Source organism: Panicum virgatum, chromosome 6N (genome assembly GCF_016808335.1).
Source record: "Panicum virgatum strain AP13 chromosome 6N, P.virgatum_v5, whole genome shotgun sequence".
Classification (NCBI taxonomy): Eukaryota; Viridiplantae; Streptophyta; class Magnoliopsida; order Poales; family Poaceae; genus Panicum; species Panicum virgatum.
Window position 1 is genome coordinate 13,605,870 of NC_053150.1, and position 17,488 is coordinate 13,623,357.

The following is a 17,488-nucleotide window of genomic DNA, read 5'->3' on the forward strand; positions in this document are numbered from 1 at the left end:
TTCCATTGGTATATGCACGCTGTGAAGCTAGGAATGAAGGAGTTCATTGTGAGGGCCCCCAAGGAGCACTTCCACTTTGAAAATGATTATTTTTCACTATTGACTTCCATGACATGCAGAAGCTGCTGCGGCATAAGGACCTCGACATCGCACAAGTCACCCTTTTAGCCATGTAAGTGATTACACCTCAGCGTCACTGTAGGTATGTTCATTATGAATAAACTAACAATGCCATGACGACGACTTGTGCTTTGCAGGATGCAATCATATGTATGCATAACTAAATAAAGATTTTATATACCTATCTCCTATGCATATAACCCAAAGGCCATCATTGGGTACGATGTACCGGACACAGACCCTAGGTTGGTGAATTTGGACAGGATGCAGCAAGTCCTAGTCCGGACTAAAATGCAAGGCGAGTTCAAGTATAGAAAAGGACATTACATCTTGCAAGCCATGAAGAAGCTACGGGGAAATGAGTTTATCCTGACCGCACACCAATTCGGGTAAGTTAATGTTAAAATGATACTTGCAATAGCTATTGGGTTCACCGCTTTCAATGTTTCAAGATTTGAGATCCATATTGTTTCAATTGTGTAGCTTGGGCATCATGGGCCACTGGATTGTATTTCTATGCAAGGGCTGTCATCTTCGATTCCTTGCGGAAAACAAACAAAGATAGGTACAAGGATTTCAAAACCTATCTGCGATAGTAAGTGAAGACACATTTCTTTATGAATTCAAAGTACATATCAAATTTGTTGTTGATACTAGCTGTTGGCATATAGCGCTTACAGAAAATACGTCGAAGACCCCGAATGCTATGATCGGAGATCCAAGAAGAGGAAGGCGAAGTGGGGCACAAAATTGTCAGTGAGGCAGGAATTCCTAATACGTATGAAGAACCATATGTGGTGCTACATTGTGCATGCTATCTCTATGTGTCCTATTGACTAATTGTTACATATATCATGCATGCTATCTCTATGTGTCCTATTGACTGTGTCCCGAAGGCTAAGTCTTGAGTGGATACTATGCTTGTGAGTACCTCAGATCTTGCGGATGTTATAGCCATGGCTGGCATCAACTCAAAATGTCTCAAGAATGGTGGCGAAAGGAAAGGGTCGACAATAGAAGGATCACTCAAATAGTAGCCGATATAAGTTTGTCACAAATGAATGTTGTCATATGGGGGGATGTTCTTTTAAGCCGAGAACGATCTAGCGATGGAGGAGATGTACGTGACGCTTTGCAATTGGACAACCGATCTCGACATGAGCGATTACAAGTTGCCGGATATCTTCTAGTAGGTGCTTGTGAACATTTGATGTAATTTTGTGAACAGTGTGAACATGCATGAATATAATTAATGGATGTGTGACATGAATGGATGTAATATATTTGTTTATGCTTCATACATGTGTTTTCTGATTTGTACATGTTTTAAAATTCATTTTCAAATTCAAATTTGAAATGAAATAAGATTTTTTTTATTCTGCAAAATATTAACTGAGGCAGGCAAATTAAAACTGGCCGCCTCGGTTATTACCGATTAACCGAGGTGGTTTTGTTAATGAAAACCGCCTCGGTTAGTACTTATTAACCGAGGTGTTCTTTACAAAAACCGCCTCGGTTAAATGATTCACTGAGGAGTTTGGATGCTCATATCGGTAAAGCCACCATTAAATGTGCCGAGACGTTTGCCACGCACGCCTCGGTTAATCCTTTTTTGACCGACTTGGTTAAAGTTTCTGTACTAGTGTATTATACGGAACAGGTCGAGCCTAAATATCGGGCGTGCTGCACTAGTGGCCCAAGCACGGCATGCCACACCGGGTCGTGCCATCCCGGGCACGATAACCATCACGCCATGCCGTGCTTGGCTGGGTCAAAAACTCGGGCCTTGGGCTGGGCTATTGGGCATCGGGCCTTTTGGCCATCTATACATACCGAGACTGTCTACAAGAACCATGAAAGTATGTCCCTGACAAAATGTGACCTTGTATATGTATCTTTACACTTGCAGTTTCTCATTGTATTCATTCATATTTGGGTCGTCATACTCGTACCTTTGGCAGCCCCAGCCCACTCCAAAGCTACACGCCAATACATGATTAGAAAAGACGACAAGCAACACGGTTCCATGACCTCAGAAAGCTTGACTTTGATTCATTAGTAAACTGATGGCTGCATTGATTCTTCAGACCCACCATGATATCGTTGTTACGATCTATCTATCACTATGACAACTGGACCCTGTTATAACCCTCGGACATGGCTAGCAAGGCACTGGCCCCAAAATAAAGAAAGACGCACCGCATTGCACTGCGCTGCATGGTCCACAGGTAGCAGTCCGCAGGTTGATAAGCTTTCGCAGTCTGAACCTGCGATCGCGTGCTCACCAATCACTTGATCTTACTCCACCTGCAGTCCTGCACCAACCATGGCCTCCGTGAACTTCCTGCTCCTCGTGCTCCTCGCCGTCGCCGTCCACAGCGCCGCCCTTACGCTCGCTCAGACAGTTCAGGTCTGGTGGTCGTGCTCGCCGGCGAACTTCACCCCTGGGGACCCCTGCGACACGAACCTCCGCGGCATGCTCAAGGACCTGGCCACAGGCGCGGTCTCCTACGGAGGCTACGGCAACGACACAGCCGGCGGCGGCCCCGTCCAGTCCTACGGTCTCGCCCAGTACTACGGTCTCGCGATCTGCTATGCCGACGCTCCCCCGGAGGTGTGCCGGCTCTGCCTCGGGATGGCGGCCGGGAACGTGACCATCGCGTGCCCGCGCTCCACTGGCGCCGCCATGCTGTACAACAACTGCTTGGTCCGGTACGCAAACGAGAGCTTCCTCGCGCGCCCTGACATGGTGCAAAGGTTCTCGTTCTACAACAACCTGACGATGCGCGCCGGAGACGCCGCCATCTACGCCGCCGCGCTCGGGCGGCTCACGTACCGCCTGGCCCCTGCCGCCGCCGCGTCTCCGGGGTTCTCCGCCTTCGGACGCACCAACATCAGCGGCAACCAGAGCCTGTACGGGTTCGCGCAGTGCGTGGCGAAGCTGTCGCCGGACGACTGCCGCCGCTGCCTCCAGAGAATGGCCGCGTCATTGCCCATGTAACTCTTACCTACTGGTCACACATGATTTCATTGATTTGGTTGTCATCCATGAGCTAGCTGATGAGCGCCATTATTGCTGCCTGCTCGCAAGCAGATACTCGAGAGGAGGGCGCGCCTACTCACTGACCTGCTACATGCGCTTCGAGGTGGTGCCATTCTACACGCCGCCCAACACGCAGACCATGGTCGTGTCGCCGGCGCCGCCACCAGAGCCGTCGCCGGGCGCAGCAACGGCTGCGGAGCCCCAAGGTCAGTTGTTCTAGCTGACTAGTTATCTATTCTTATCTTTGTTTAATTTGGCGACGCGCTGATCCGGCCAGTTCAGTCTTTGTGGTGATGGTGTAGGATTTTAATTCTTACCAGGCTGTCTTAGCTTTTTTCCATTTTCAGACCAATCTTGTTAGTATGGAAGATTTATAATATTAAATATCATCAATTTTGTTAATATGGTAAGAAGAGAGAAGTATGAATTTTCATGAGATGAGATGTAAGGATAATTTCATCACTACGAAATCCATCTGACACGGTTACCTAGTTCCTAGTCTACATAACTGTGCAATTAAACTGTGGACTGAGACTGATCTTAGCAACATTTAACGGCCATTTTTTTTTGGGTCGGCTCTGGTCAATTGTGAGAACATCAAAACTACGGTCTTTGTCCATGCTGACAAGCTTTAATTTTTCTTGTGGATCCCGATTGTCCCAGAGACTGCGACCTGCCGACACTAGAAGACATGTTAGGATAGGTGACATTTCATTTATATCATAAAAACTGGTAATTTTGCGATTTTTATGATTGTGACATTCTCACCTATCACGCGTAGCAAACGATGTTCTATGATGAAAACGCTTGTTTCCACCACAAAATTTGTAACAATGCTTCTATCGTTTCGTCATTATCAATCTAAGAATACGTATTTAAAAAAAAAATCTAAGAATACGGCACAAAATTTAAAGCATGGATATATAGCTATACCGGTGCTCTGTAGAACATAGAACGTCACAAAAGTTTTGCTTGCATCAGACGTGGGCAACGACTAGGATCTGACATGGCGAATGGATTTGGGACCAGCAAGGCCCATAAAGCGAGCAATTTATGAAACAAAGGGGGTGTTTGGGAGCACTCCACCCCACCAATTTTGGCTCTACTCCATGAGAAAAATACCCAAACACTACTCGTAGCTCCACTCCACCTTTTTGTGGAGCACCTCAAGAGGTGCTCCACCAATTCTTGGAGCTGGTGGAGTTCTAAAAAATTACCCTCCATGCCATCCATTACATAGGAAAAAACGATTCGCTCGATCAAAAAAATAGCGCTGGCCGTCGCCCCCTCCCCAGACCGCTCGCCCGTGCCCCCCTCACGCACTCGCTCCCCCCCCCCCCCCCAACCTTAGCGCCGCCGCCTGCATCCCTGCGACCCTGCGCTGCGGCTGCTGCTACCGCACGCGGCCGCTGGCCAAATGGCCAGGCGAAAAGGCCCTTCACCAAGCACCGCCGTCGAGTTGCCGGACCTCGTCGCCGAAGCCTACGCCGCACAGCTCCAGTTCGCATATCCCTTTCCGCGGCTGGCCATGGCGGCCATAGAGTGGCAGTTTTGGGAATGGAGTGCTCCCAAACATACCTAAAGTCAGGCCCGCGCACTGGTCCGGCCAGTTGAGTCTTTGGTGATGGTGACATCGATCAACAACCGCACGGATGGAATTTTAAATGTAGGATTTTAATTGTGACCAAGGCGGTCTTCTTCCGTTTTAATTTTGTGAGATCATACGGACGATCATTTTTTATTTGGGTCGTGTCAGCTATAGTCAATTCCGTGAACATCAAAACTACGGTCTTTGTCCACCAGACAATGCTTAATTTAAATTTTCACGGGTGCCGGTTGTCGCTGGTAACGCTTCAAATTTTTACGGGTCCCGGTTGTCCGAGGACGGGGACCTTCCGAGTTTAAAAAAAGGACGGAGACCTTCCTAGAACTCTAGAAGCATGAGTCTTTCTCTACGTATTGCAGGGGACTCACCCGCTGATATATGGACCCAGTGCAGTAGGGTCCACATGTTAGTGAGGGAGTGTTGCAGAGGAACTACTTCCTGGAATGAGGTCAGCGGGGATACAGTTGTTTTCTTCTAAAAGAATTCAAATTACAATTAATGTTATGCTTGATGTATTCACCGAGTTTGTAGTAGTTTTCAAGTGGTTTAGTGTTCCAGGTTAGAGTTATATATATATATATATATATATATATATATATATATATATATATATATATATATATATATATATATATATATATTTGATGACGTAGAATTGGTCAACACACATGGATCGCAAGACCGATCTGACCCTCCGCTCGGTGATCCACATGCTGCAAGGTGCTCGGTCGGTCAGGGAAGAAAACGGTGGAGATGACGGTTCCTGATTTACTGCCTTTCCATGTCGCCATGGCATCTGGCGCTAGGATTAGTCCAGAAGACATCTCAATCCTCTTTGATGTCAGTGAGTACAAAATAATCAATTCCCAAGTTTCAAAAATTACAAATCCATCTTCCAAGCCTCATTGGGTTCCACGATAGGGGCACGTATGCCGCGTCGCCACCGCTTGCTGCCTATTTGCTCTCGGTGGAAGGGGGTCAGGGAATCAGGACCGGATTTTTGGAAGATTATCTGATCACATGCTTCCAAAAGTAGTCGATCGATGAACCAAACACGAATTACTTTATCTCCATGGGGAGGAGAAGAACTGGAGCCTACAATTCAAAATGTAGAGCTTTGAATTTTGGTGAGGCCGGGGATATATGGTAGAACGGTCGGCCGGAGCAAATGTAGCTAAAGAAACTAAAATTACAGGCATATATAGATAGCCTGCTACCCTAGGGCGGGAAAAATTCGATGACGCTGGTTAACGCCCGCGAAAACTTTTGTGTTTTTTTGTTCCACCATGGAAAAGCAGCGAACCGAGCTGATTAGAGTGACCTAACCAATTAGCCAGGCATGTGAGGTAACAATTTTGGTGTAGGTTCGTTCCCTAACCTAGTGGTTACAAGAGGCTCAGTAGCACCTCATGTCCCGAGTTCGACTCCCCGTGGAGCGAATTTTCTAGAATTTAACAGCGTTGCGCTTCTATTGCTAGGCGACGTTCCCATCGACAACGAGGTGTCTATGGGACTTCGTCAATCTCGAGGATTTACCGGTTCAGTCTTCAAAGATACTCATAGGGGCAATGTTTGTGTATGTGCGTTCATAGGGCTGAGTGTGCGTGCATTATGATTATCTGAGTTGTATTCTGTAATCACAGACATTGTTAGGCTATGTCCCCTTTTTAATTCCTCACGCATACTATGCATTGACGGTCATCGGCGCTTCCATCGGATAGCTTCCACGCTATACTCAACTAGTGGAATGTACCTTACCTTCTCTAATGCACTTCATGTCCATGTGAAAAATTCATCCGGTGCACTGCCAGTTGCAGCGTGATAAGTGCTTGCCCAGCTTAAACTGCAATTCACAATCCAATATGAGTTCATCAGCTACAAAGGAAGAAAAAACTAAATATTTGGACCAGCAACCAAATTTGAAGAACGACTCACTGGCAGGAAGCTGTACGACGTATTGGTTCAATCCTGCACCTAATTCGGTCCGCATTTGTTAGCCACTCAATCAGGGACTTTTAATAGAATCTCACACGGCGTGTGGAAATCCAATCATCTGGGAGAGTGTGTGATGTAGGCTCTATATTGTTAATTTTAATATTGTGTATGCATATTTCATTTTCCAGAAGCCAAGCTCAGGAAGTTTCGCTCAAGGATGGCAATGACAGGTATTTACTCATAACCTTCTGATGACTTATTAGCATACTATTAAACATGATGCAAAAGCAATACCTTTTTTATATATTTTTGATCGAAGTAAGCATAAGAAATTTAAATAAAAATAAAAATATTATGGCTCATGTGTCAGCACATTTAATTACCGTATTTGTAAGGAATACAATACATAAATTAATTTGCTAAGTTGACAATTTGCTATAATGATATATTCATATTCCAGTGACTTACAATGCTAGAAGCATTGCTGTAGTGATTCATAGTTGCTTTAATTTTGAGGAGAAATAACTAAGTACTCTGTATTGATATTCAACATAATCGTTAAAATGGATTATTCTACAACGATAACTAGAACTGGGTTCATGATAATTGTATCCATTTTCTCATTGTAGGTAGTTATGTTATATAATAATATTAATTTGGAAAGGTATAAAGTTTGTTTCTCATTGGTCACACACTTTGTTTGTACTAGTTTCAACTGTGGCGGGCATTCTCATGGTCATGGTTTGTGTTGTGTTTGTCATCAAGATCCATAAGAGTGGAAAGTTTCTTTCAGTCATTGGAGTGAACTCCATTATTCATGAAGAGAACATTGAGGAACTACTAGAAAGCTATGGTTCCTTAGCTCCAAAGAGATATAAATATTCACAACTAAAGGAAATAACAAGATGTTTTAGCGAAAAACTTGGAGAAGGTGGCTATGGCATGGTATATAAAGGCGCGTTACCAAGTGGCATGTTTGTTGCAGTGAAGTTCCTCCACGACTTCCCAAGAAACGGGGAAGAATTTATTAATGAGGTTATCAGCATAAGAAGGACATCTCACGTTAATATTGTTACCCTGCTTGGTTTTTGTTTGGAGGGATCAAAACGAGCTCTTATTTATGAGTATATGCCTAATGGGTCATTGGACAAATTCATTTATGATGAAAATTCAAAAGCAACCCTTGGATGGGATAGGCTCTATGATATATCAATAGGTACTGCAAGAGGTCTAGAGTATTTACACCGTGGCTGCAATACACGCATCATACATTTTGACATTAAACCACATAATATCCTTCTTGCCGATGATTTTGTCCCCAAGATTGCTGATTTTGGCTTGGCTAAGTTATGCAATCCAAAGGAGAGTTATCTATCAATGGCGGGCATGCGAGGGACAATCGGATTCATTGCCCCGGAAGTTTTTGCAAGAAGATTTGGAGTAGTTTCTACTAAATCAGATGTCTATAGCTATGGAATGATGCTTCTTGAGATGGTGGGAGGAAGGAAGAATGTGAAAGCAAGTGTTGATATTGATAATTCTGGAGAGAGATATTTTCCAGACTTGATCTATAGCCATTTGGCTGAAGTGGGAAGCTTGCACTCATTTGATATGGCCGGAAAAACAGAAGAGATGGCAAGGAAGATGGCCTTGATTGGCTTGTGGTGTATACAAGTGTGTCCTAGTTCTCGCCCAACAATGAGCAAGGTTTTAGAGATGTTCGAGAAAAGCACTAATCAACTTGAGATACCACCAAAGCAACACTTTTATTCTGCTATGGAGTATGTTTTTCTGCAATTTCATATAAAGATAGTCAAAATAATATTTGTAACTTAACATATTTTTTGAAGTTTTAATAGAATTATTCACTTGCATTAGTTTTGTATACTATGCATTATTTACTTAAACACCAGCTAGTGACAATAACTAAGGATGCAAGTGGCTGGGTACCCAATGGTATTTTTTAAACACTCGATTAGTTACAACTTATGATCTAGATAATTTTCATTATAATTGATTGATTATGTGAAATGCCATTCTTATTTATTTTATCTAGTTTTCTTTTTGACCCAATGACCCAAAATGGTTAGAACTTGAATCACTATTCCAAACAGAAGCTATGCATGTTGTATATCCATGCTGCAATTTATTCCATTAAAGATATATAGAAGAAGTTATAAACCAGGTTTTATTTAGTTTTACAATCATAAGTATACTACTGCTTTTGTGCACACATTTTCATGCTAATAATTTACAGTTAAATAACATATGCAGGGAGAACTCACCTGAGGAGCCAAATTCAGCGATGTAGAAGAGGAAGCCAAGAATACACAATTCAAGCAAAGACCCCGACTATACTTAATTTGTAGGGGCAAAAGCTTTTCTATCCCTGTTTTGCAGCGTAATGGTGATTTTGCCCTTATTTTTTTTACTTTGTGATTTTACCCCTGCGATTTCAAACGAAGGCTGAGTTTACCCCTAGTCTGTCAAGTCCAGGTAACAGTGTTAAGTTTTGGACAAATGGACAACTTTGCCAATGTGTTTTTACCCCTGTTTCTTATGATAATTGTGTTTATACCCCTGTATTAGATCAACAAGTTGACATTTTGAATACAGAAATTGTAGAAAATTTCGACAACATTTCAACTGACAATCCATGTAAGCAGAATTAAATATCACACAACAAACTAATTCGAGAAATATTGCATTAACAACAACAAACCAAATTCATATAACATGCCATCTTAGTACCATGTTTGATGACAACATAGAGGTCCAGAGAACATGTCAAACACCAACACATATGCCTAAATGATATGTCCAACAAAAGTAGTGGGTTTCCTAAGCAACTAGTAGTGAGCTACATATCAAGCATTGAAACCCAACAAAGTTGGAAGCCTCCCAGAAGTTGCTCCTCTTCCACTCCTTCCTGTTCCCCTTCCTAATGCAGTTGCACTTTATTTGAAAAAAGAGCAGAATTATGTTAGTAAATTTACTAAAATATGTAGTAAACAGAGGCAATGGTGGATTGTCTTACTTTGTCTCATTGTTGGCCTCTCTTGGATATGTCCCCCCCCCCCCCCCTTCTTCCCCTTCCCCTTCCCCTTCCCCTTCCCCTTCCTCTTCCTCTATCACTTACACTTCATAAGAAGAGAGTAATAGCAAGTTAATTTATGTGTCAACACTGAAATTTTCTTGGAAAGTAGTAATGAACAGCAGCCATCAATCACATACATTGTCTCATTGTTGTCCTCTCCTGAATCCCTTCCTCTTCCCCTCCCCCTTCCTGTATTGCTTGCACTTGACAAAAAGAGAATAAACGTTAATATGCATGGTAACACTGAAATTTTCTTAAAAATAGTAACGAACAGCAGCCAACAATCTCATACATTGTCTCATTATTGTCCTCTCCTGAATCCCTTCCTCTTCCCCTCCTCCTTCCCCTTCCAGTACCGCTTGCACTTGACAAGAGGAGAATAAAAGCAAGTCAATGTAGGAATATGGGGAAGCAAAAACAAAAATTTTCGACCGCATAAACCAAGATTACTGCAGTAATAGATCACGGGATTACCACTAGACGTGCGGTTGCGGAACTTCTGTATCGCGTCGGTGTAGTGCAGATGGAAGCCGGCAGTGCAGTTGCGAGAACCTCCTCTCGTGCGGCTCGTCCTTGTGCAGCAGATGCGGCACCTCCAAGGTATCCACACGTACGGGAAGAAGCGTCACAATCCGGACTGCTAGGTTCGCAAAGGCGACCTAGGGCTTGGTGGCCTGCCTTGGGCCCCACCTTGGGCGCCCCCTTTTGGGCCGAAAAGGCCCATTAGTGCACCTAAGCCCAGTCTAATTCGGATCTCATCCTTATCGGGCTTCTTTCCCTTAAGTGTGTGACCCTATGGGCTCATATGCGAATAGACATGGCCCGAGTACTCTTACTCGGCCCAATAGTAGCCAGTGGCCTCTAACAAGACATGTCAACTCCTATACGCACACAAAGATCATATCAGACGAGCCGCCATAATATCATATACATGTTGTTCCCTTTGCCTCACGATATTTGGTCTAGTTTAAAGCCGACCACTCTTTCTCGATCCTGTGATTCGGAATACTTGGTTAACTCTTAACCCCAGCATGGCCATGCATTTCCTGATCCGAATCACTCCAGGGGCCCAGAGATATCTCTCTCTTGTAGAGAGGGGCAAATCCCATCTTGACCGACTATGTCTCACAGCATGTTTCTTGACAGACCCGAAAGCCACCTTTATGACTACCCTGTTACGGTGCAGCGTTTGATGGCTCCTAAGTAAGTCGGTTCACATCTTGAGTACATACGACGATCTCAGGTCTTAGGACACAGCGTACATATTGTGTAATGAGAAGTCATCATCTCGTGTTGGGTCAGTTCAGTCTCATGTCTCACATGAGCCCACATTATTAGTTTGACATCCCCATGTCCATGACTTGTGAAACGTAGTCAATCAACTAATACATGTGCTAGTCTAATATTCATGTGTGTCCTCACATGAACTCCGACTAGGAACATTTTAGAATATTCATACAAGTATAGAATTTCACAAATACTTCACATAAGCATTAATCAATACAAGTTGTCATCCATGAATATTCAAGGTATACTTTATTAACCATGAATACAAGGAAATATGATTACCTCTAGGGCATATTTCCAACAGTCAATATGCATGGTAACACTGAAATTTTCTTGAAAAATAGTAATGAACAGCAGCCATCAATCACATACATTGTCTCATTATTGTCCTCTCCTAAATTCCTTCCTCTTCCCCTTCCCCTTCCCATTCCACTTCCCCTTCCCCTTGGACTAGCACTTGTACTATCACTTGCACTTAATATTTGTTAAAAAAAGTGTCAGTACAAGTAAATATGCATAATTGGGCTAAATAAATGGAAGTAGGCAGCAATGCATGGATTACTCACATTGGGTCATTGCCTCTTTGTCCTGATCCATCTTGTGATTGCATTCTCTTTTGACTAGCTGTAAGACCTCCTTGGCAAGTCTTGGCTGTATGGCCTAGCTCGCTGCATTTAGAACACATCTTTCTTTTGTTACCAGTGCCAACTTCATCATATGCCTTGATTCTAGTTTTTCAAGGCCTACCAGGTTTACTTCTCAACTTTGGTTTCTTGATTTTGTAGCCTAGATCAACATGGTCCCAGTCATCTTTGGATGTCATTGGACTGAACTTACTAGCATATGCCTTTCTGTACCTATCAACAGAGAAGTATCCATAGACAAATTCATCCATCTGTACCTCTCTACTGATCTTTGTAATGAAAGCCAAAGCATGGCTGCATGGTTTTCCAGTCATTGCCAAGCCCGACAGCTACAAGTCTTTTCCTCCAAGTTGACTGCATGCCTGAATCTATCCACACTTACTTCAGCTTTCGCAGGCCCACATATTAAAACTTCATGGTCTTTGATACTCTTTGTTTTAGCATGCAAATCATTGATAATAACTGGGATTATAATGCCTGACCTATTACTACCAATCTTGAATCTGGAAACAAACTTGTCGATGATCATTTGTCTAATGTGGTCAAGCATTTCCACAATCTGATGGTGCTTAATTTTTGACACCCAACTATTAAAACATTCAGAGAGATTGTTATTGATGTAATCTACCTTGCAGTCTTCACTGAATTTGCTTCTACTCCACACAATAGATGGTTTTCGTCCAACCATTCAATGGCACTAGGATCCTTCTCTTTTATTTTCCCCATGAAATAGTTGAACTTTGAAACTATGAAGCTCTTGGCAGCACACCACATATTTTTCTTCATATTCTTCCACAAGTGCCCCATACATTCTCTATGCTCTACTTCGGGATACACATCTTCCACAACCAATTCTATTTCTTTTCACGGAAAAGAAAGAAGCGAACCGAAACTACATAACCATGCCTGAAACGACTCGGGTTTTCGAATGAAGAACCCGAATCCCTGTATTATCGTGATAGTCTCTGGATCAGTAGCTATCACATACCAAACTCATTTCAGGCAGTAAATCAGTTCATACTCGCTTAAAAGATTCAAACATGGGTTTAATTATTACAAAATCCAGAGGATCTGCAGTACGAATAATTTATTACAAGCCCATTGGGCTAAAATGGAACAGACAGAAAACGAAAACGGTAGCTGGTCTTCAGGCCTTCCTTCATCTCGAACTTCACCTCCACAGGCAGCACTTGAGCATAGCACGGGCTTCTAAGCTTCAATCGTAACATCCGTCGGTGTTGGCGTCGAACTCCTGATCGGATCCTGCATCTTGCCAAACTATCCCCAGGGACGGGAAAGGTTCACGTCACCATCCGTATGCAAGCTTTAAGTGGATGCAAAGGTATGAAAAGTAGCCAAGGATAGGCTGAGGTTTCCTATGCAAGCACAAGTATATAAATATCTTCACATATCCATACGCATGTCTCTCACCCATCCCAGGTCGGTGCAGGAACTCCCTCTCCCTGCACCTCATCTGACTCCATAGGGGAAAGTGGACTAGAGAGAGATAGAAAGCTGGGTTTACTACTCTAAATGAAGTAACAGAAGTGTAGGAGAATGTACATGACCGAGTACGCGGCTATACATATAGATTTCACCCTGCAGGGGTTGTACACCTGTACCCACTCGCCATGAATCCAGCCAGGAGCGACCTGACTATCTCCGAGGCACCGGCCTACCGAAGCACTCTGAAGAGCAAGACTAACCGCTACGGCACCATCCTGTCCCCCCAGGTTGGGAAGCAACTCAAGATGGCAACGGGTAGAAAAAACCCGCAAATCCGCGGACACCGAACCCGTTGGGCGCGGATTCGGGTCTGGGTTTGTACCCGCGGGCGCGGGCGCGGGTACGACTTCAAACCCGACGGGTATTTGCTAACGGATTTCAAAATTTGATACCCGAACCCGCAAACCCGCATAGCCGCTGACATGTGGGGCCAAAACCATGAGTATATATAATAGTTTCTAGGGTTGGCGGTTCCCACTCTCCCAGCCGCCACTCACCGCGACTCCAAGCCGCAACCCGCAAACCCCATCGCCCCTGCGCCCCCATCCCAACCCCTCGGGCGCTCGGCCTCCAGGGCCGCCGGCTCCCCTACGTCGGTGTCTCCCCCTCCGGCCGCTGCTCTCTTCCACCTCCCGCTCTTGGCACCCTCTCCCACCCCAACCAGGCCTCCGCAACCGGCGCCGGTCGCGCAGCCGCTCACCTTCCCCGCCTCCCCTGCCGCCGCCGCACACCGTCCCCGCCGCCGTCACGCCCTCCACCCTCCGCCTTACCTGGCGCCGTTCGCTGTCCCTGCCGCGCTCCGCCTTCCCCGCCGCCGTCCCCGGTAGCCGCCGCCCTCCGCTGTCCCCGCCGCTGCCGCCCTCCGCCTTCCCCACCGCCGTCCCCGGTCGCCGCCGCCCTCCGCTATCCCTGCCAACATCCTGGCCGCCGCTGCCCTCAGCTGGCTCCGCCGCCATCCCGGCCACCGCCGCCCTCCGCTGTCCCCACCGCCGTCCCAGCCGCTGCCGCCCTCCACTGTGCCCGCCACCGTCCTGGCCTCCGCCGCCCTCCGCCATCGGCCCGTCGTGCCCTCCCAGATCCCAGATCCAGTGGCCGGCCTGGCGGGTACGGGCATGCCCGCGGGCATTTGTTACCCGCGGGTAGCGGGCGCGGGTGTAAGGTGGTGCCCGTTGCGGGTGATGGGCGCGGGTGCGGGCACGGTTTTTGCTCCGTGGGTTCAGGTTTACGGAGTCACTATCCACGTGGATAATATCCGTTGCCATCTTGAGATGCAACCCCTTCGTGGTTGGGGCGCCCTGGAGTTGTGTGGCTCTCCCCCTGCTAGCCGAAGTTCCACCAAGCGCCCATGCTCCTCCAGCATCCTGCCTCCCCCGCACTACCCTACCCCTGACAGGTCTGGTGATGCGCATAGCTAGCTTGGACCGGATCCACCATCACAGTGGGTAAGTGGCGCGTACGAAAAGTCCTACAAATCTCAGATACCACATATGTCCATAAGAAGCCGGGGCAAGAACTCATCGCAGTCCTCCGCAGTGGTCCGCCAAAGGCACCCATAACAGGTCTAACCTCTCCTTGGGCACCCATAACAGGTATCGCCCCTCCTTCTCTTCCCGCACCCGCCACAAGTGCTCCCCAGAATGTGCCCAATAGACATTCCCGGCCAGTAGCTTGCCCCCGCTAAAAGTCCTATCTCTGGTTCCTCACAAAGTGGGTCTCAAGCATGCAAGACTATCATAACATGGCATTCCTATACCCAATCACTCTTATAGTAGCCAAAGCATTCAAGAATCCATCAAGGAGTCATAGGGTACAAGGAATAGGATAAGTAAGTAGGCCATGCAGGCTTATATCATATACACACAAGTGGAGCACTAGCAATTCTAGCAAGCAATGCCTAATAGGAATTCAAATCATAGATGGGTGTGAACCTGGGTGCTCCTCGTAGAACTCCTGAGACTCCTGGTAGTCCTGGTCGTCGGTCTTCTCTTCAGCAGCAGGACCTATTCGTAATTACGGATTACTATAGGAGTCAAAGTGTAAAAATGCAAAAAACTACTCAAATAAGATCCAACTCATAACAAAACCTATTCTAACACGTAGAGAATGATTTTAGAAGAATTATGAAACTGGTTTCATAATTTTCGGAGCTCCGGTTGATTTATTATGATTTTCTGAAGCTTAAAATAATTTCTGGAATTAAATAAAGGTTTTCAGAAAAAGAAAAACACACAGACTGACACGTGGCAGCACCAGAGAGTGCCACGTGTCCTACTGATGTCAGCACGGGGTCCGCCAAAAGCTGACGTCATCATGGCCTTCGATGACGTCAGCGTTGACCTGGTCAATGTTGACCAAGTCAACGGTCAAACTGGGTCCATGTCCAGGTGGGGTGCACATGTCAGCAGCACTGAGTCACTGACCGGTGGGTCCCGCGTGTCAGGTCCGGGTAAAAGAAAAAGAAAAAGGGAAGCAGAAGCGGTACTGGGCTCAAAGGTTGGTCGGGCCGGCTCGACAACCCATCTACTCAGCTCGGTCCACGGCTTCATGGGCTGACTCGGGGAATGGCTTGGAAGGCCGGCTCGGCGTCGGCTTTGGCTGGCAGGCCGGCTCGCTTGGCCGGGCCGGCTCGGTCTCTGGCGGCCCTTCTTCTTTCCTCCTCCTTCCTTCTTCATTTCTTCTTCTTCTCTTCCACTGGCAGGTCGGCGGCGGCACAGGCTTGGCGAGTGGCGGTGGTTTCTCCGGGCGATGGCGGAACAGTGGCGAGTGGTGGTGGGGTCTCCGGGCGACGGCGGAAGCGAACGGTGGCAGAACTCCATCGAGGACAAGGCAAGGCAAGGGCGAGACAGAGCTGAACCAAGGCAGGGCAGATTAAGGCTCGGCGCGGCGGGGCCAGAGCAGGCTAGGGCGAGGCAACAAGGCGGCAACGGGAATAGGGATGGCATGAGGACGAGGCTGCGGGTCGACAGCGATGCCAAGGCGGCGGGCTTCCTTGGGCGGTTCAAGGCGAGACCGCGGCAAGGGCGGCGGTGCAGGTCAGGGTAGGCCAAGGCAGGGCTTGGCTCGGTCCTCAGTCGCACGTGCGTGGGCGCTGGCGTACCAGTCCGCGGTGGCGGCGAGGGTTAACGGGGCAAGGGTCACGGCGAGATTTGGTCGGGGTGGTGGTGTGTCGAAGCCGAATAGAGCAGCTGCGATGGGGAGGCGCCGATGGCAGGCCAAGACAGGGAAGGCGGCGGCGGGTTCGGGGGCATCGACGGTGCGGCCGTGCACAGGCTTGAGCAGCGCGGGGTGCTCAGCGGACACCTTGGGCATGGCCACGGCGTGGCTGAGCTAGGGAAAACGGCAAAGGTGTGTGCGTGCACGCCCGCGGAGTGCTCGGCGGGAAGTCGCCGAGGCACCAGCGCGTGCCATGCCACGACGTCGCGCGGCGTGCGCGGCAAGTGGGAACGTGCAGGGCCGTGCGCACGCAGGGCCTGGCATCCCAGGTCCGCGGCGGTGCTTTGGCAAGGTTCGTGTGAGGGTGGAAGGGGCTCGTGCGCAGCCGGGACTTGCCTGGCGTGGGCGCAGTCGTGCGCGGGGCTCTGGTCCGTAGGTGCGTGCGCGTGTGTGTGCGTGTGTGAGTGGAAAAGTGTGTACGCATGCGCGCGGAACGCGGCGTGAGTGCGCACCAGGTGCGACGCAGCCACGGCGACGCGCGGCGCAGGCGAGGTTATGGGTTACGGCGGCGGCGCTTGGCGACGGGCTCTTGCAGGCGAGGTACACACACACAAGGGGATAGGAGGGCCCTAGGGTTGCTCTACAGCGGTTCAACGGCGGCGAGGTCGTGAGACGACACTCACCTGACGGGCTCATGGTTGAGGTGCTCGGCGCAGCGGAGAGGTGAAGCAGGGGACAGTCGAGGGCAGTGCAAGACGCGCGGCAACGTTGGTGGAGCCGTTCGGGCGCAGGCTCGGTGAAGCTCCAGCGAGCAGCGGTCCTTCTCCTCCTCGCGGGGCTCCTCCTCGGCTCCCTCTTCTCCTTCTCTTGGCCTTCCCCTTTCTCTGCTCTATTCTGGCGGCGGCGGTTGAAGGGGAGAAAAATTCCCCAAGCTAGGGTTCCCGTGGCGGCCAAGGCAGGCTTTATAGGTGGCGCGGCTAGGGTTGGCGGCACGGATGGAACGGGCTAGGCGTGGGCGACGTGGAGCGCATCCAGGCAGTCCGCGATGGGGCTTGGTGCGCAAGCAAAAGGGGGATAGGGCAGCCCGGTTCGCGGCG

General features: G+C 47.8%; 1 protein-coding gene across 1 annotated transcript; it reads left to right on the forward strand.

Moving 5' to 3' along the window:
* The first annotated feature begins 2,446 nt into the window (after positions 1–2,446).
* LOC120677931 (putative cysteine-rich receptor-like protein kinase 9) lies at positions 2,447–3,383 on the forward strand. The gene is made up of 2 exons (XM_039959115.1): positions 2,447–3,117; positions 3,215–3,383. The coding sequence occupies exons 1-2, from the start codon at positions 2,447–2,449 to the stop codon at positions 3,381–3,383; spliced, it is 840 nt and encodes a 279-aa protein (XP_039815049.1).
* Positions 3,384–17,488: the final 14,105 nt, after the last annotated feature.

Bases quoted from the DNA above. Each gene is read 5' to 3' on its own strand.
- LOC120677931 (XM_039959115.1), top strand. From the start codon at position 2,447: ATGGCCTCCGTGAACTTCCTGCTCCTCGTGCTCCTCGCCGTCGCCGTC. The intron at 3,118-3,214 runs GTAACTCTTACC...GCTCGCAAGCAG, and splicing joins ATGGCCGCGTCATTGCCCAT to ATACTCGAGAGGAGGGCGCG.